The sequence below is a fragment of the Atractosteus spatula genome, chromosome 9, assembly GCF_055471065.1.
Source record: "Atractosteus spatula isolate fAtrSpa1 chromosome 9, fAtrSpa1.hap1, whole genome shotgun sequence".
Taxonomy (NCBI): Eukaryota; Metazoa; Chordata; class Actinopteri; order Semionotiformes; family Lepisosteidae; genus Atractosteus; species Atractosteus spatula.
The window spans coordinates 5306246-5327355 of record NC_142714.1 but is presented as its reverse complement, the minus strand read 5'-3'; the positions used below and the strand labels follow the sequence as shown (position 1 = coordinate 5327355).

Here is a 21110-nt window from a genome sequence, read left to right as displayed (position 1 = left end):
CAAAACAACATAGTATCCACTCGAAGCTTATCATCACTCATTTTGAGGTGCAGTACAACCCAAAGAGGACCCAATTTCTATCTTACATCCTGTTAAAATATGCTTTGTCAGCAAACGTTTCTGAATGTTTTTTCCAGATGATGATGGCAAATGCTGAAACGTGCTCCTAACCTTTCTGCTGGTCTCTGCTCTACAGGCCTGCTGCCCTTTAATGTGACAGATAGAGAGACAATGGCCATGGTCATAAAACCTCTGCATCACATTAGGCTTGCCACCTCTTTTTTGAAAAGTGGAGCATAAACTTTTAAGAAAATCAAAAGGAAATATGTAAACTTCCTTTTAGTGGAGTTATTTTTACCTTCCTGAAGCATTTGTGTGGCAATTGACATTTTCTGTTGTGGTGTTGTTTTGTCTCTAGGCAGTGACTCAGCGTCATAGTGAAAGGTTTGTGAATGTGGCCCATTGTGTTTCTGTGGCTCCCAGCACTATTCATGTTCTGGCTTCCCAGCAGATCCATACAGTATACAGTACAGAGTCTCTTCGGAAGATTTGCACTCTGTGCCGCAAGATGAAAAGTTTAGCCCTGGAATCAAAAGAGTCCTGAATGTAAGCAAAATGCAGTAATTGTAATTGTTTTACCCCTTTATCTCATGACCGCAAGCAGGATTCACATTTTAAGTTTTTGTTGAGCTTGGTGTTTAATTCCAAGTATTGTACTTCAACATTTGAAAGAAGTATCTCACCAAAACAGAGGTTTACCCTGACAATTTAAGATTAACATGTACCATCTTATAAAAACTTCCAGCTCAACAAGTTTGTGAAAGCAAACCTACTTCAAAGTTGAAGACCCTATCAGTAGTGTTCTGATATTTTATTTTTATCCCATACTGCTCCTTCCACATTCTTATGTCTCACAGGAATTGTTTTGTAATATTGTTTTAGCTTGATCTGATGAAGGTTTCTATCTCTTTTTTTTTTGGCAGCTAAACTTCAGTAATTTAAGTGACGTGCTCACAGTATTCATATGTATTTTTGGAGAATTATCTGGAAACATGTTATTGCAGGTCTCTCCGCTCTGGAGACTGCAGAGCTGCTTCCGAAGAACCTTTTGTCAACAGTTCTCTTTTTCATACACCGTGATGAAGTCTTAGGGATCTATCTTTGTGGTCTCCTTTCAACCTAGGGACTGCACTGACACAACCCATTGCACAGTTAATCACTCGTTAGGTTTTCCCAGTTAAACTCACGAAATGTCTGCAGAAACGAGCATGTCGGAATTCTTTTAATGCTTTCCCGTTTAAAGGCAGTCAGGCAGCCTTCTTCACTTAGATATTGTTATGCTCAGAGATGTAAAGGTTACACACTGTACATTTGTTGCAGTTTTGTGTGTGTGTTGGACATTGGAGGTGGGGGGGTGTCACCTCTCCAATACATCACTCACGCTTTTTAAACAACTATTACCTGACTTTCCTGTAGCCTTCAGATATAATTTGCTGAACTTTTACTCAAAGTCTATTGAAGTAATATTGTTTCCAGTGTCCAACAGGGCTCATTCTGCTGATGCAGTACATTTGACTTTACCACTCCCTGCCTTTTTTGTTCCCTGAGTGTGTAGGACTTTAGCCAGTGGAAATATGATTTACCTGGTCCAACTCAATTCTGTAAAAGACGGCCAGGGTATTTCAAAGCAACACGAAATACGTGGTTCGAATAAAAAAAAACAACAACAACAGTGTAATATGAAAGATATCTCTGGCTCATAAAAAATACAAGAAAAAGAAGCCTTTGGTTTTACAGATGAGGTCAGATATTCGTTATGTTTACGCATGTGTGTTTTGCAAAGCTAAACGTGTGCAGAAAGTTTAAACTGCATCTTTAATAATTAATTTGCCATATATTGAAGAACTTTATTAGGTTGTTGCCTTGGCATTACATACTGTAGGTCTTGTATATGCATGCAAACCTAAACAAAATGCTCAACAATAATACTTAGCTATGTTCAGCTCAGACTTCACAACAAGACAAGATTAGGTTTTTATAGAAATGTACTAGAAAAGTTTTTCATTTTTTCCATGATCACATGGTCCTTGGTGAAATCGGGATTTTCCCCAATTTAGAAGTGTCCAGTTCAATAGTTCAATGAAAATACACCACATTTGCCAGTCGCATATTTCATACAGTTGTAATAGTATATTGAGTACATCTCTATTGGGTACATAATTAATGCACGTGAAACATTTATTTTTTATTACTTATCCTGAATCAATTGTGAACAGACACTTATAAAGTGTTACTGTGATGTGTAAGTGTGGAAACAGATAAAATATTAAGCCATTTGTGCTCTAGTTTAAGAGAAATAGCATATTGCATATTTTTTAATTTGCTGTTTCTCTAGAATTAAGACTTAAAATTCAATTATATAAATGAACTGAAAGAAAAATAGATGATTAAACATAAAAACTTTAAAGAGCTGAAAGATCTTAGAAGAAACTAATTAAAACAAACGTTTCAACCCCCCATTTTCAACCTTATTACTTATTAAACAGGCACTACAAATGGTGTGATCCAGTCATAACATTACCACTGGTCAGTAAATTATTTAATTGCCTTTCACACTTAAAGCATTTGCTAAAAAGGGAGGCTGATGGATTGGTAGAAAACAGCATGACTAAATTAGAATGGCATGGCACTTTCAGAGATGAGCTTGGTATAACATTAGAGCTTGTTATTTATAGATTGGTATTGTATACTGTACAGTATATGAATTTACTGTGCTAACAAGAGTTTCCTAGAGTAGTATACAGTATAGTATATACACTATGTAATATGACCGGATTGCCATTATTGCATTAGCTAAAACAGTTCAACAGATGATTTAGGAATTCTGCGTCTCACACGTTTCACAAATGATTTTTTTTTCAAAATGTTCTATTTCATCTCTCTACTAAGGTGTACTCCTTGATCAATTGATTTGACCCACTGGCACATGAATACTGTATATACGTTATGAAAAGTCCAGCCTTAGAAGGGAACACAAGCGCTCATGGCAGTGAGGAGTTCCTTGGGTTTTACGTCTTTCGTTTTCTGGCATGGTTTGTTTTCTGACATGAGAAGAAGCAGGTCTCCTGTGCAATTTGTTTAACTTCAGGCATTTTGGCTCAGCGAGACCCTAGTGAAAGGAGCTGTCCATGATTTCAACCCACTTCTGACCACATAGCAGCTGAGTCGGTTTTTTAGCTTAGATGCATATAATACTTGTGGTTCTGGGCCTGCATCCTGTACGCTGAGGCAGGGCATAACTAGCACATTTAGACATTGAGCAGGCATGAGCTGTGGCTAACCATGTCGGAGGAGACTGTCATGCCTGTTTGCTAAAATTACACAAACGCAAGATAAGATGCCTTGAACATAATGACTATTTTTTGTACCACATTCCACTCTCTCCGGATAGGTTTTTGTGATACCGTTCACATCACCGAAGGGATGTAATTTAAACACGGTCACGAAAACTTTTTTTTTTCAGTAGAGCAGAACAACATTTGAAATTCAGTTTCATGTGTTTCAGATGTTGCCTGGTTTTTGCTATATTTGCTATGCCTGTCGGCAGCCAGAGTTTCCATGTATCTTACAGAGGGAAATGTACCCTAAAAATGCAAAAAAAAAATGCCATTAACAATAAAATGTCTGAGGGGAACTACAATACAAGATGCTCTGTGTCAGCCATGTGATCGCAGATCAGACTAAGGATTTTATACAAGGACACCTGCTCGTGACTAGTTAGAAATAGTTTGAACAATATTAAACAGCACGTGTGTTTGTGAAGCTAACGTCCTAAAATGTCTGTCTTATTCTAATTAATAAATACAAATGGTGTGCTAATGTGTACAAACAAGGACAATAATACTTTGCAGGAAGTTGTCAGTTACAGTATATATATTGTGATACAGCAAACCACATGGTTGTATACATTTGTTGACTTTCTTCTGTGATAGTCTTGTCCTTGTTTGAACACATGATCTTTGCGTTTGGCATCCAAAAGTCTGCAGTCTACAGTATTTCCTTTTACACAGTCGGTTTAGATTTTGTTATTCTTTTGTTAGGGACATTTCCAGTTAAGCTCTGTATTATATACAGGCATGGGAATACCCATCCATCCATTTTCTAACCACTTCTCCGGTGAGGGAGCCGGAGCCTATCCTGGCAAGCAGCAGGCTTGAACGGGATGCCAGTCCATCTCACGGCACACCCAGATACACACACTCACAGCTAGAGCCAGTCTTCCCAGAAGAGAATTAACCACTTAGCCAATTAGCCCTGTGAGGCAGCAGTACTGTCCAGTGCGCCACCATGCTGCCCGGCATGGAAACAATTGACTACAAAATATGTGAGCATGGAGATACTTCTGTACCAGTTCTGTGTAAGAGCTACATTTGGTGTGCCTAGTACAACTCTTGTAGAGTTGACCTTGCATTTTTATTTGTGTGTGGTAAGGTACTGTATTTACTAATAAGTAATCACATTTATATACAGTAGTGCTATTGGTCCCAAAGCATCCCAGAGCCCTTTAAATATATGAGGGGGCCCACTTCATCCACCAGTGAAATAGCCCCCAGCTGGGTGACATAACACAGCCAGTATGTGCCAGATGCAGATTAAGTGAGTCGTCACTTCGCCAGTTGAATAAAGGGGAAACTTCAGAGAGGTCAGATTGTTCAAGCCCAGTGTCGGTCCTGGCCAGGACACCTGTGTTAACACTTCTCGTGAACAGTTGTTCAAGTGAGGATCTCAGATTAACATCTCATATGAAGGTTGGCACCATACTGATGCATGGGTTAGGAGATTTTTGTCCACGGAGCAGTGTGCCGCCTGCTGGTTCTCCCATTGCATTATGCATGTGCTCCATATTGTGTGCCCATTCCCAGCAACGTGAAGAGGATGTGTGATATGTCTACATGAAGCTCTCACTACCTGTAAATGCAGGCATGGAGTACTTTCCTGATCACTAAGCATTACAGATTCTCTTTCATTTTATAAAGCCAGTTTTAGACTGACAGACCTAACCCTTAATAGATGTTAGTTCCCTACAAGTGACACATCAGACCTGAGGTGTGTAGTAATATTCCTCACGCAGTTTTACCTGTTCCGATGGAAAGAGTAAACCCATTGTACTCAATGTCTGGTTTTGCGTTCTACTTTGTGCTCTGGAGATCAGTCAGATGAATTGGTAAGTAGTTCTGAAGGCAGTGCTGTCAGACATGTAACAAGGAGTAAATGTAAGATTCTAGATGAGGAAAAGGCAATGAAAAAAGGTTTCAGAAGGCTGACAGAAAATAGAGATTTGCAATAATGTTGCTCGCAAGGGGGAGAAATTAAAACAAATTACAGTACGTTTCTAATTTTTTAGAAGCTTCAGTTACTATTTTTTTCCTTATACCCACCCAATTTGGAATATCCACCTGTGTGGTTTTTAATGTTTTTAGCTTGCAGCTACGAGTTGCTCGTCCTCAGTCTGGGGAGAATGAGGACGTGCATGCAGAGTCCTCCAATCCTCCTGCCATCGTGCCACTTGCCCTTTAACACACTGCAGGCACTCCAGCCCCCTGCCTGAGGTTGAGGGCACCATCTGCACCGCATGCCTGCAAATGCCCAGGGGCACAAACTAATGCCACCCTGCCCTCAGTCAACTGCCACCAGATGGGGTATCCGGGTCACTGTCAGCTGGCGACGACCCAGCCTCGAACCCATGATCACAGAGCTCAGCCTGCGCTTAGGCAAGTGCCTTCACTGATCGAGCCACTAGAGATGCTCCACAGTACAAGTATGTGCCTTTTCATTTCTGAACACCAAGCAGTAGATTGGGTAGGATTCCCACTGCAGAAGCAGAAGGTGCCAGGTCCTTGTCGGTGCCCTTTTCCTGCGGAAGAGCTGTGCGAGGGTAGGTCATCAGAATGTGCAGGCGCCATTCTGCCTGATTAAAACATCACTGGAGCGGCCAACAGCAACATGGCCATGAAGTGCGTGGGATTTGAAAATCAGTTTTGAGCATTGTGCATTGTAGAGGCTTCTGAACGGACAGATTTTACAACTTTACAACTGTAGCATTAAGAAGCAGACAGTGACCGCAGGCACCTGACAGTGGAGCTTTGACAGTTTGATAAATTAGGACTGACACTTGCCAAAATGGCTGTCCTTCCCTCAGCCTGCCAGTTGAGCATTTACACTCTGTTAATTGAATTGGCAATTTGTGTAACAGTACCTGCCCCTGAGCTTTAGTAATGCTGGAGCTGCCATTTAGCTCCGTTAATCCAGAACTTGGGAATAAAGACGCTAAGCTTCACGAGAAATTATTGCAGATTTAAAATGACAGTCAGGGGCCCTGTTGCCAATTTTCCATTAAATGAGAAATAAATTAACAATAGCAATAATGTAGACTTATAAAACTGAAAGTTAAATTGACTTTCAAGTAGCACTGCGATTTGAAATTGCTGCTGTTCTGAGAATCAGGTTGCATATTTTACACACACACACCAAAAAATGTTTGTGAAGTGTCCTTTCAGATCACCTTCCTCGATGTTTAAGTACATTTAATAGAAACAAATATTATCTAAAAATGAGCTTTGCTTTAATTGCTTAAATTTAAAGCAAAATAGATCAACGCCATGTTAGCATTAATGGAACTTTATTTTATGTGTGCGAACAATAGTCTTTTAATCTGTAGCCTGTGATCTCTCTTCACTCCACTTTGTCTAAATGCTGCTGTCTCTTTGTTCATCCTGTGCTATACAGTACTTCGAACAGTATTTATAATTCTCCCATTTTCCTTGACAAATTACTAGCTGTGCTTTCTCTCCTGCTCATTGTTTGGCTCTTGTTTTGGAGAATGCAGAAAGCTTCTTTTCATTTTCTGTAGATCACTTACGAGAAGTGGCCTGGTAGCCAATATTTGTTTTATGTCTCAGCATATGTTCATACTGAGCGCAGGATGTTGTGGAAGTTAGCAGAAAAAAGCGCGCTTTCATTGTCACCGATAAACCTGCGTTGTCATTGTGTATGGTTGAAGTTCTTTTAATCGAAGAACAAAATGCTAGGAGTGAAAAGCTTAGCATTTATTATTCATTCTGGCATTGAGGAGCAAATATAAAACTGCTCATTTGTTTTGATTAGGGCTCCAGTCTAATGATTAATGTGGAATTAGGAGGTTATGTAAATAATAAACGGATAATCTGCAAAGCCCAACATGAAAACACTTAACTTCAAGCTGCACATTAATGGCTTGCTACTCTTCAGCATCTTTTTTGGGGGCTTTTCAGTTTTACTTAAAAGTGCTAGAAGGAATATTGTTCAGTTTGCATCATTTTTTTGATCTGCTTCTTTGTTTGACATATGAGATCAGCCTTTTGAGTTCTGCAGGAAACAAGGAAGTTCCGGTAATAGATGTTTAACCAATTTACAGACTTGTACTATTTGTTTCTGTACCGCATCAGTTCTTTAATTCAAATAGGTGGACAATGTTAAAAAATCCTTTCTCGCTCAATTGCAAAAATGAAAACTTTTTCAGGGTACAGTACAACATAATACTTAAATTTTAAGTATCAGATTATCATATTAACTCACTGTCTTTATACATCAGGTATCTTAAATTTATTGTATGTATTTGCAAATCTACACAGTAACAAAGCATTGTTATCAACAACAGTATATGAGAATTAGAGTACTATGAGTTTCAGGTATCCTAGTAAGCCCAGTAAACCCTTGAGGTAAAATATAAGTTACTAAAACTATTTTATGCCTTCGGTTCTATCTCATTATTATATTCTAAGCTGCCTAACATTTTTAAAATATAGCCATGTCTTTATAAACAAAAAACATTTTTCTGGTGTGGGGTGTCAACAAATCTCTTGAAGCCCGAAGGCGGCATGAATGTGCCTCACAAAATTGGTTACAGCTGGTCAAGACAGAAAAACTATTTTTTTAACCATAATGACAAGAGTAATCAATTTATTTGTGGCAGTCTAGGAGTGACTTTCAGTGACTTTTAAGTGAAACTTTCAAACACTTTTTTCATTATGCTCCTGCCTGCATCTGCATGTTTGCCTGTTTTGCTGAACTAAGACCGCTGTCCAGCAAACGCAGTTGAGATAAGCACTGCCTTCCTGGTGATACCACTTGCCTGGCTGTATACTGTCCGCTTAAAAAGCCCAGCTCTGACACGGGGGCGTAGGACATCGCTGGCAATGGGTGACTTAATGGTGCAGCCAAAAAAAAGAAGTGCTATGTGCCCAGTGAAAGCAGCATAGTAATTAACGCACTGTCTACCAACGCGACTGTGCTTCTGATGTGGTCACCCACTGTCTAGGCGCTACAGGCCTTTGAGTGATACACCATAGGAGGTTTCTTCTTTACTTGAAGAACACAAAATTTAGAAAATAATGTAATTAAATGCCAATTAGAGAAAATGTGTCCATTTTTCTTCCTTTTCTTCCGAATGTTTTCAAAGCTGCAAGGTGTCATATATGGCCCCCAATTACCGTGACTCGCACAATAGCAGTGACTCGCCTATTATGCTCGATAAACGATGCGCTTGCAGTCAGACAAGAAACCGTTGTGACTGTGAACTCGTTCTGTCTGGAGGAGGTGCTGGAAATGCAAGGTTGAGGCATTGCTTTTGATGAAGGAGTCTGGGTAAAAGGAGAATAGCTGAATTGTTAATGTGGTGATAGTAATAAAACCGTAGTTATGAGAGAGCTTTAAGGTGGCCAGGGGGCTTAAGGAATGGTGCCAGTTTGACATTTTAACTACGTTTTTATAAAATATTCACAACTTTTGGTTTTAGTTTGAAAAGATCCCCAAGGTCATTGAATTTTCCGCATATGAAAGAATGAATCATTTTACTTTTGGTGGTCCAGTAAGTGTCTTTAACTAAGAGAAGGTGACACGATATTTTTAATTTAGATGTAATATTTAAAACAGCAAAGTGATATTTTGTGCAGCAGTGAGGGTTGCTGGAGCCATAAACCAAAAACAGTGCTTGATGGGTAATTATGATGCAGCAGTTCCTCACCTGCTACACTGCAAGTGCGTTTTAAATATCTTTTAGTAAGAATTATGCAGTGGGAGATATTTCATCATTTATTTAGTGCCCCTGTTCTGGATTGGTATTGCGCCTCTCACTGTACGTTTCATAATATTTTTTTTACTGCCTTGTTTAAATAAAATTAAATGAGATCACAAGAACAGAAGAAAGGTAGCAAATGAGAGGAAGTCATTCAGCTCATCTCACCTCTTAGGCAGTTAGTAGGTTTTTCATGCAAAAATATTTATTTTGTGTGTCTTGAAAGAAACCAGGGTATCGGCTGGGTGGCTTATTCCAGACCTCCTGTGATTGAGAGAATGCCTTCTGCTCTTGGTATTGAAGGCACCAATACAGGATGAGTGGGTCACACAGAGAAACTTCACTACATTTTATTGTACTGTTTGTACTGTGTCTTTGTTACTAAGCGCAAATTAATCCCCCAACTCCACGCCCTCGTGATCTGGAGATGTTTTCTTTTCTGTGGATGTTGTTTTTTTGGGGCTAAGGCCCGGAGGGAGGAAAAGGCTAAACGCTTAAAGCATAACCGGAGGGAGAATTGTGTTTACTATTGCTGCAGATAAGTGTGGAATATTTGAAGGACAGCAAAGCTTCCTGCAGCTCGGTGTTCCTGTGTTCATCGGCACAGGAGCCCACAGGGGACCTGCTCCCTGACACTGCACTAACTGCTAGGCACACAACATGGAGGCGATGTTTACAACTGGTCCTTGAGAGTATTTAATGGCCATCCACTGCTTTTATTACATCATTAATTGCACTTAATGCAGCCACATTACCAGAACGCTTGGCTAAGCTCTGAAAATTAAGTACAGAGTACTTTGTTATAAAATTCACTGTAATGAGCTCTGGTGGGACAAGGTCTGTTAAGTTTGAAATTACCGCAGGCCATTTTCGAAGGACTGCGCATGGTGCTTCACCCACTTTAAAGTTGGAACTTGATAAATGCCCTAAGGGTGCTATTCTCCAGTTATCCAATGCTATGATATTATCTCTAATTTAGAAACAAGCTTCTTCACACTACCTGGAAATTGAATATGTATGCATCGAATATATGTTTGGAAGTTTAGCTCATTTGTGAGCTGATATTGATTACGTTAATTACAAGCAAGCTTATTTTACTGCAGTGTTTAGGCTGTCACTGATATCGGCCATGTGTACAGAAATACTGTTTATTCCATCTGTGTCCCGTTACTAATAAAATTGATGCCGAGTGCACTGTAGTAACCAGTTCTGTACTCATGTGAAGCTTTTTCTAATGTAAATGTATATAAATGTACTGTATAGCAACACAGACAGACACACCACGCCCTGCATTTTCAAGGAAATGTTAACAGATCATTTGAATATAAAGAGAAAATTTCACAAAAATGAGAAAAATAATTTTAATAGGTATCTTTCTTAAAGCAGCACATTCACACAGTGCTGAAAAGACTGGCACACCCCAGGTTCAATAAATTAACTTCTGTCCATGACGGTGCCATTATAATATTATGCATCATCCTCTGCTTGATCACTCTTCCTCTATAGTACAGTACACATGGAGTTCTATTTTAGCTGAAAAAGATCCCCACTCTCCTTTTTGCAAGCTTCCTTTTCTCTGGTCCCTCGTGAGTGCCGTCTCCTGAGTATGCCTTGTGTTTTAAACTGCGCTGTCTCTCCGCCTGATGTGTCTTCCTCTGTTCAGCTATAGGGGCTCAGCGCAGGAGAAGTCCCAGCGTTGTGGCAACGGAGATCTTTGAACAGCATCTGGGAAGCCACATTCTCCAGGTATGACTCCTCTTCCTGCCAGCGTGCTTTCACTGCTTCACATCTCCTTTCCTTCCCTTGCGATATCTTTATTTTTTTTATGAGACTTTTTCTTTTCCCTCGAGATCCTTTGCGACACACAAAGAAAAAGAGAAATTTGCTAGAGTCTGGCAGACAATTTCTTATCTTGTTAACAAGTTGCATAGGGTCTTTATTCTGATTTTCCTTATCATAATTCGTTTTTTTTTTCATTTGTATTAGTCATGCAGCAGTTCAGGGGCTCATACGCTCTCCGGCCGTGATCCCTCTGAGCCCCCAGTGTCGGCTGGTATTGATTCCAACTGAGCTAGTGTCTCTTAACCCAAACCTGGAAACTCTGCTGTGTTCTTCCAACTTCAAAATCTCATCACTTCCCACTGCATTGTCTTACTTATTTCCTTGTTATTGAACCCTGTGCTAGTTGTTTGCCTTAACGTATATTGGGGACTTATTTAAAATTTAAAAAATAGTTGTCTAAAGTCTAGAAATAAATGAATATAAATCAATATATAAAGATAAAAATCGAGGCATGTTGATTTCTTGTAGCGATGCTGTTAGGGGACTGCACAAAACTACAGTACATGTACATCTCTTTTGTGTATAGAAGGAGTTGCTTGTGGGATAGGGAGGTCAGATTTGGCTTACAGCATCACGAAAGCGTAACGTTTTTATGACATAGCGGTCAGCATCCCTTCAGTGAATCTAGTCAGTTCTTCAGATAGACCTTATTGAGGTGTTCTGGGGCTAACCAGTGACATCTTTAAAGTATATTGAAATGGTAGTATTTTTATGAAGTGACAAAACTTTGGAAAAGTAAAAAAGGAGGTTCTTAGTTCATTTAAGTGCTAAAATAAGCAAGGGTTTGAGGAAAAAGATACAGGAAATTCTTCTTCAAAGAGATGCAGGCTATGAGTTGGGTCTCGGTCCTGTGAAACTTGCAGCTTCGGCAATAAGTGTGAACTGGTTATGACTTTGCTTAGCTAAAAAACGGTCTTAATGCAATGAGCTAAAACGCCCGTTTAAATCTTGCATGAGACTTGTATTACATGAACGGAAGGACCTCTGAGCAGCGCAGTTCACCTAAAGCTCCCAGATATACAGTATCTGCTTTTGCGGCAGTATGAAATGGATATTTGTATGAAATAATGAACTGGTTCTTATGGACAAAATGTAAGCCATTAATCTAGTTTTATCACATTCACATCATTTGAAATGTCTACCAGTCCAGCTGAAATAGGAGATTAACAATAGTAAAACTGAATAGCAGATATAGTATATACTATTTAACAAGTGGTCGACATGGTACAAATTCATTGTCACATTCAACTATCTAACAACTGACACTTGTGATAAAAAAACAAAGTTTATCACTTTGGCCTATGCCTTTCACAGATGGGATGTCCCGGACGAACAATTTCAACAACACATGACATTTGCATTGTGCTTGCGATTTATTCCTGCCTCAGATATAATTGGCTGATACACTTTTGTGCAGAGCGTCGTGCAGTTGTGCCCAGCTCAGGTGGGTATTTTACTGGAGCAGTTTGAGTGTTTACCTTGCTAGAGGGTACAACGGCAGTGTTCTCGAATTCAAACCCACAGCCTCCCAGCCACCTGCACAGAGCTCTAACCACTAATCCACACTTACTTTTAATATTTCTTATGACAATTTTATATATTTTGAAAAATCAGTGTTTATTGGACTGTAAAGGCAGTTGTACAACATATGGTGATCAGGTATGCAGTTGTAATGGCACCAATTATTTTCATTTAGCCAACCCCCATAGACGCTTGGCATATTAGTTCACCCATATGCTAAGGGGCTGCAAAGAAAAATCATGGATTTTATAGGATCAAATTTTAAGTACTTATTAACCATTTTTACAAATTAGGATTTCTTCTTGTACCTTTTCTTCATCTCCTAGCATTGAAAAGTGTGGAACAGTGTTTTCTAGGAGGCAGGAATTATTGAGACAATAAATATTTAGCCTCAAGGCTTGTCATTTTCTTCTATTGCTATTTGTTTGATAAATCTTACAGTTCAAGCACTGTACCTGTAAAACCAAAATAAAAAAAAAGATTAAGCTCATTTTGCTCACATGAGTGCATCTGCTGTGCTGGGGAATGAATTTGGAAAGTCATATATCATATATGTATCCGTTTTATTTAAGCTGTAATTCAAATATTTTGAAAATGTGTGTTGTGTGATTGTCGAAGTTTTCCCACTAGGTTTTGGTAAAAGAAGAAGACTCTCTATGCACTAATGCCCAAGAGTCTAAGAGTGCAAAACAACAGCACTATTTATTGTCCTGTACTGTAAGTACTTATTCAATTGAAATTGACAGGTCTTTGGGCTTTCCTAAACTCCCCAGGTTAAAGCAAAAAAATAATACTTCTTTTGGAGTTAACTATTGAATGGACGGACAGAGAAATCACATTTGCACCATCACAAAAATTATTAGACAAATACATTTTTGGAATGCAGTAATAAAGTCAGCCTAGACTCATAATAAATCTTTTTTTTTTCTCTCATTGCCTGATACTTGGATATGTCTGTGTCTAACTGCAGGTGAAAATTGCCTTTCAACAGGTTAAGTGTCTGACAAGGAAAAGGAAATTTATAATTAACATCAATACCAGGCCGAAAGTCTGTTGAGGCGTGGCCTTTTCAAGGAAGGACTTGTTCCTGGCAAATTGTCCCCATTAATCTTCAGCCTAATTGATTGTGAAAAGTTTTAGGATGACATTTAAAAAAACCATGCTCGGCTGGTGATTGATTTAGGGAAAATGAACTAATAATGAATGCAAGGCAGTCATTACTTGTTGAGCTCACCAGCTAATTTTAGACAGATTAGACTGTGTTTGATAGCGCTTAATAAAGAAGACTCCTGATGAGCTCTTCTCTGCTTTACCTGCTCTGTGTGTGTACACCAGCATTCTGGCTCACAGGAGAGTTCATTGTTTTTTTAGAATACCGTCTTCTTAAATATCCAGGGCTCTTAAAATATCTTTCCCTTCTTTGTTTCAGCTAGAAAGCAAATCCTTAAAAAATAATTTGTTTTTAACTGCTAGGAGCCTTGAAAACATCATATTTAGTAGTAGCTCAAGAGAGTGACCTTGTGAAACAGCAGGTATGTTTTGAATTCGCAACGCAGTTGTCAATTACGGTGCTATTGTGCTTTTCCTTTTTCTGCTATTTTCTGTCTGCCGAGAAGCAGTTTGTGGGGGAAAAAAAGGCCTATACAATTGTAAGACAAAAAAATCAAGGTTTATATTTTCTCAGTGAACATTTAAAAAAGAAAATGAAATTTAAAAGAGTTTTTATGTAAAAAATATGTAGGAGTTTTTTTTTTTCCCAGCAGTGTCTGTTAAATCTAGTTCAGCATTTATTGAGATTATTTTGTCAACATTAAAATCTAAAAAATTACTTTAATAAAAATTGCTCTTTATCAATCTAAGTGAGCGGACTTAATCATATTCTCTGCCCTTCAAAAATGAGACAGGATGGGTCAACCACTTCAGTGTAAATTCAGGATTGGTCAGATTAATTTTGAAGGCTCAGCCAGTGATGTTTACCTCGGAAGTCTTCTGCCAGTGAGCTGCTGTGATGTTTTTATTAACTGACTTTCTTGGGGTTGTTTGAGATGCAAAATTTCCGCACCTTTTAGTACACATACAACCTTTGAGCATTACTTGGTATCAGAAATAAAGACGGTGGATTAATCTGGATTCTACCAATAAAAAAGGAACCGTATTCTCTCTATGTATTGCAAGTGCTGTTGAATTACCAACTAATCCAACCTTTAGTATTTCTAATCCAGCCCTCCAAAAGTGTTTTTGTCTTACTGTATTGTGTTTCTTTTCTTTTTACTCCTCTGACCTGTCTGCCCTGGGCAGAATCTCTATAGAAACCCTTTTTTGTAAGTGTTTTGTTTAACTGAAAATGCATAGAATAAATTTAAGGCTGTGTTTTGTTGTCTAAGATAATCAATTAACTGATTTTATATGCACGCAGTTCTTAAGGCAGCTGTCCGCAGTACCAGAAAAGGGGCAGCTTTTTTAACATTTTCCTTTAAACACTGTGAGAAAGAAGGCAATTATTCAGTATGATTTAAGAACAGTCTAGGCTGCTGAGGTGTTTTCTTATAAATTAGTCTTTTACAAAAAATGGAGGTAAAACATTTTTCATTCTCCTCGAGAGTTTACAATACAGCGATTAACGGTGAAACAAAAGGATCTTTTAAATTTGGTTTATCCTATTCACATTTAATAGGTATGGAAATAACTATGGCTTCCATTGGGAATTACCGACGTGCTGAGGCAAAGATATTAAAAGGAAAAAGGCGGCTGTGAAGAAGCCTGTTTCTTATGCAATTCAGAGCGGGCAGCGTTCTGGACTTGTAAGAAACAGGAGCTCTGTCCTTTTCGGAACTGGCTGCTCTGAATACTCATTAACACCATACTGGGACATCCAGGAGATGTGTGTCCGTGGCGTGCCTGCGCGTGGATTTTGTAGGGTGCATGACGGACACTTAGCAAATCTCATTGGCCAGCAAAATTCAGATATTATGCTGCGGCAGGATGGAGTGTTGCTTATTGTGGTGCCGCGGCACAGAGCAGAGGAGCCGGTTTGAGGGCAATGACAGCTCTCAGCACTGTTTGTTGACCGTTTTGTTGCCTCCTGCTGAGTGTTGTCATTTCTATAGTCAGTGGGCTGTATTGAATCAGACAGCGGCAATAGGTCATTAACAGAAATGGAAGACATTCTCTGGCATGCAGAGAAAACCTCTCTGCTGCTTAAATAATAGCATTTATATCAGTGGCATAATAGTTTACATGAAATAAATGAGACCCTTGCAGACACTTTTTAAGCAGAGCTGGCAAATAAAAAAGGCTCAGCTGCTCACGAGGGGCAGGGACGCCGTTTCTAAAAGGGGTGGCGAGGTCCTTTCCGCGATAAACCTCTGCGAGAAAAAATAAATCTTTTGTAATTAGGCAGAGAGGGCTAACTGGGCAAACCTCGTAATTGAATGAATATCGGGCAGGTGGTAGCAAACGCCCCAGGTGTCACTTTCCATTTGCCCAACTGCCTCCACTGTTCCCCCGGTTTTTGGATGTATTTCAGGCGGATGGTTGAAGACGGTCAGTTTCAGTCAGTTTTCCACTTCTAAAAAAGACCTCATTTAAGCCTGTATTTTTAGTTCTTTTTTTTATGGGAGCGTTGAAGTTATTAACTTTTTTGATGCCCATTTAATTCTTTTCTCAGGTCACAGCTGAGGAGCCGCTTATTTAGAAATCACTCGACTTGTCGGTAGAAGGTCAATATATGTTGTTGTGTGACACAGATATGCAGATGCATCTTAATGAAAACAAGTTTTTACTGCAATGCTCAGCATTGTCCACCACCTTAAGAAAGACAAGTGGCTGCAAACACTAACAGGCAGACATGCTACCTTAATTAAAGAACATTTTTTCTTCTGGCTAAGCTAGAACAGCTGTGGTGTGCAGAGGTTACTGGACACCCGTTTGAGGTTCAACAGACAGCAATTTCTAAGGTTTAGCAACTGATTCTTTCATGTTAAGCTGTTCTGTACTTTTGTTCTGTTTGTTCTTGATTTGTTTTTTGTTGGTGCAGACGGTATTTGATAACGGGGCTTATTTTCAAAAAGGTGTTTAACCCCTTCATTCTTAGAAGCTGCCGAAATAAAGCGAGGCTCCCTCTTAGAAATGACAGCTGTTTACATTTGCATAACATCAAGGAGGAATGAGAATCTGTCTTTGAGGGGGGCTGTGTGCAGCTGTCACAAGTTGTAATCGCAGGTTGATTTGTAGGTTGGAAGAATCGTCATTATAGCTTTCCAGCTCCTGTCATTAAAAGTCAGTGATAAATATGGTAGGGGACTGTTCAGAAAACAACACTACAAAATCTGTTTTTCCTCATTTTTTCCCTAGCCGCGAATATTTGTTGTCTCAAATCGTTTCCACCTTGAAAGCAAAGCCAAGGATCACTGAAGATCTGTTTCTCAGCCTTCACAGTGCCAAAGGAGACTTTACTTGAAATGAAAAGCTCTCTTCTTTGCACACAATATTGCCTATCCTAGCCAGTCAGCCAGTGGCTGGAGTTCAGGTGCCTGTTTATAGCTTTTATATAAACAAAACTTAAATTAATTAAAAATTCTGTTAAAACTTTGCTTAGTGGAAGGTTTTTTTCCCTAGGCAACCTAGTCTAAGAATGTGACCTGCTGCCTGGAGGATACATAAGCTGTATTTGCTATTCCCAGTGGGAATGTTGCTTTATGTAGCTGTCAGACTTGTGTTCTAATGCTTCTGTTTAGCTATGCAATAGAAGAAAAGCAATGCATCACTGTAAATGCATAGAAGGATTTCTTAAATTAGTGTTTTCTTCCGGGCTTTCTGTTTATACAGTATATGTGGGTAAAATTCACAAGCAAAAAAACTAGGTACCTTAAAAAAAACACTATGCTTAGTGGAAGTGTCATAATCCGTGATACAGAAATGCAAGAGACTCTCCTTTATTCCATACTTTTGGAAAGTTATAGAAGACATTAAGCGTACAAGCAGAGTGTTTTTCAGGAAGCAGAGTGTTTTGTTTTATAGACGTGTTCAATTATTCCAAGTATTTGAGAAATGATCATGACTACCTACATTGTACCTCATCATAGCTCTTAAGACAGTGATAGATGGGTCTCCTGGTTAAGGTAAATGTAATATCACAGACACTACTACCTCAGAATTACACAATTACAGCGTATGGGATTATACAAATTGATTTACTTTCAGCAGGACAAACAGGTTATTTTAACACTTTGATAAAAAATGACTGGCAAACTTGTGAAATTACTCTCTATGCCAACAGTACTTTCTTTTTTAGCATTTTGCATATTTTTAGAAGAAAAGGAGACCCTTTCAAACGGGTTTACTGTATCAGTTCATCTAATTACTGCATGTTATTGCATAAAAAGAGGTGTGCACGTGTCTGCGCCTGAGCCACAGGGTTGATTTACTGTCATGATAAGTCAGAAAATATTGAATTAATAGACTATTTACTTGGTAAAAAACACAAGGAAGCACAGGGTGGAAACCGATTCTTTAAAAAAAGACTTAAGACAGTTGTCATGCTTTGCTTTCTACTGAATATGTCAGTTCACACTCACTGCTCCTGAGTTTGGAGTCCATACTGTTAACTTTACATATTCAGTACTGCTCTTTTCTCCTGCTTGTTAGTTTATCTCTTGTTTACTAATTTGCTGTTGAAAGCAAACATGTCAGACCCCTTCTTACCATGGTTCAGTACCTTGCATAACATAATGGGAACAGTATTTACATATCTTAAAAATACTTACACTGGCATGTCGGAATGTGCGCTTGATGAAATCTCACTGCTCTCGTCTCAGGACTGAGGCTGACTGGAATACATTTGGCAGCAGGAGCCAGTTCTTAAAGTGGGGAAAAAGTGGGATTTTTATTGTGTTTTAAAAGACCTGACTTCAAAAGACAGTAGGGAAACCTTGTCTTAGGAACTAATCTGTGGTTATTTCATAAATAAGCTTTACAAAATACTTAATGTATAATATCAAGGTTGTGGCGTGTTATTAGAATTTAATTATTTCTCAGCGTAGGAACGGAATATGGAAGGGGATTGTGTGAAAATGCAGTTTTTCATTGACAAAAATTTAGCATCACATTAAAATACAATTTCTGTCATCGTTTAGATTTTAACATGATAAACACATATGCCTGTATCCAATTAGCATTGCACTTTTTGTGACTTGTTTTTCATGCATACATTTCAGTAATGCCAACAGGAATTTCTTGAAAATAAATCTTTGCAGTGTCTGCAAGTCAGGTAACAAAAATGCATTATAAGGAAAACTATGAAGGATTAAAAAATAGATGAAGAAATCTGACGCTGCAAGCTTACTAAACTATGTGAAGATTTAAGATGGAGTTTGTAAATAGTGTCTTCACTCATTCATGAAATAAGCATGCCAGTGCACAATGCTTTTAATATCGTATTCATTTTTAAAAATCAGATTATTTTTTAGCATGCTTATAAATGCATTGTCATATTTATTAATATATTTGTAGACTTTTTTAGCTTAAGGTTTCAAATTCCTTATGTATGGAAAGTATTGGGGGGAGGGCAATGAGTTGCAAATTAATTAAATCACTAATTCCTCTCGTGCAATTAAGTTTTAATGTCTTCAGAAGGCACTGAATTACCGTGTTATCAGCTGAGGTTGTGCTGATAGTGATTTTGAGATGGTACAGATGTAAGGTTGTCAGAATCTTTCGATACTAATACTGTCCAGAGTTGGGTAGCAGTAATTTGATATGCTGTTTCCACTGCATCTCTAGCTAGGAATAATGAAGAAGCCAGAAGGCGTGCTGTACAACAGAGGCCTGTGGTATAGAAATGGCCAGATTCTTGTTCTGCTGCAGTTAGACCCCAGGTATCACTTGAAATTAGTTTTTGCTGTTGGGGGGAAAAAATGTGACAAACTAACATGGCTCGCTAAAATATAAAGCTTTAGCTTAGGTTAAAGAGAATCTCTGAACTTTAATGTGACAGTAATGAACAGGGCACTGCACGAAACTCAACTCCTTGTGCATGTATTTCATCCTACCAAAAAGACCAGCCTGAAGCAGCCATCAGTCTTCTTGTAAATCCCTCCCAGTCTCCTGAGTCTAAACGCGGTCTTACCTTCACAGGATGTTGAGCACACATCTCTCACAGCTCCGGCGGGGCTGTAGGTGGTACAGCTGGAGCAATCATACTGCCCCACTGCAGAGGGGTAGGGGCCTGCATTTATCTCGCAGTGCAACATGTAGTGTGTCGAACACTGTGATTTAGAAAAACATGTATTATTAATTATTATTTATATACCAATCGTGATTCATTTGTAATTACAGCAATATTGAATGTCTTGTTAGTGTCATGGGGATTTTTAAATCTACTCTTTGTCATTTGCTTGAACGTTTTTTCTTGAAATAGAATCCGTCTAAGGCCGGGGCTAGATATGGGGTTGGGTGTAATGGATTTCAAATTTAATTAAAACTTAACTCACTTTTTTAATTGGCGAGACATACGTGTGTGACCGAGCGAAGGTCTGTGGGAAAATATTCATTGTGGTGTTTAAATATGCTGATTACAAAATAAAGATTTATGGGGGAAAAGACCGGAAGAACAAGACTGGAAGTCGGTGGCAATTTTTACAATTAGTTGTGGGTCACCATCGCAACAGCTGAAAGTCATACTAATTTACCTGTGCCGCAAAAGCATGAAAGCGGGGCTCTCATGAATAAAAAGAAAAATTAATAGAGAGAGATTTAAGGTGGCAGCCAAACTGACTAAAATAGAGATGTTTTTTTCTGGATTGCAAGAGAGAAACGCAGAGCCTGTGTCATCTCTTGTTCACCCCTTGCCATTGACGCACTGCGCTGTGCTCCTGGGGACAGTGAGGAGAAAAGAGTGGAACACGGACAGAGGAAGAGGAAGAGGAATTGACCACGCCAGCAGCCCCCAGCCACACCCTGGGTACTGAACTGGAGTCAGCTGATATTAGGGCACTTTACAGAAAACATAAGAGATGGACAAACAAAGTGTTATGTAGAATCGTAGAGCTCTGTAGTGGGATTGTAGATGCCCTTGTGGAGAAAAAGGCCCAAATGACTGAGCAGCCTCCTGTATTTTGTTCAGGTGCTGCTACTGTGTAATGTCAGGAGAGAGGGGAGGGCTCATAAAAATATTTGTACCACGGTCCACGGTCATTATGTTTCTCGCCGCCAGTCCGGTCGCCTGAATTTCTCTGATCATTGTGACTTAACACCACTTTTACCAGGTTTATGAGGTCCCTACCCCTGCCAAGTTGTCAGTACTAGTTAGGAATTCACTAATGAATTGCTGATTCACTTCAATGTCCAATGGACATGGAAAGAAATATCGCCAGTGTTTAATTCTTCGCACTGTGCAGTATGAACTGCTCTTGAGCAGCCGAACACAGCCCAGTGTGTTTAATCTTCATCAGCATCCTGCTGTTATGTTTGACAGCCCTTTCTGACCAGGACTGAAAAAGGCATTGCTACAGTAGGTCACGTTAAAGCACAGAGATCAGACAACATTCTTGTCTTCCCTTTGTGTTTGAAGTTGAGGAATTTGATTCAGATTCTTAGAAGGGGGAAATAAAACTTTGCCAGTAAAAGTAAATTGAAA

General features: G+C 39.0%; 1 protein-coding gene across 1 annotated transcript in view; it reads left to right on the top strand.

Moving 5' to 3' along the window:
* Positions 1-21110, top strand: part of npas3 (neuronal PAS domain protein 3) — a 182723-nt gene that overhangs the window by 28017 nt on the left and 133596 nt on the right. Inside the window, exon 3 of the mRNA XM_088925112.1 lies at positions 10776-10858. Within this exon, the coding sequence (XP_088781238.1) occupies positions 10776-10858 (83 nt within the window). The remainder of the gene's footprint in view (positions 1-10775; positions 10859-21110) is intronic.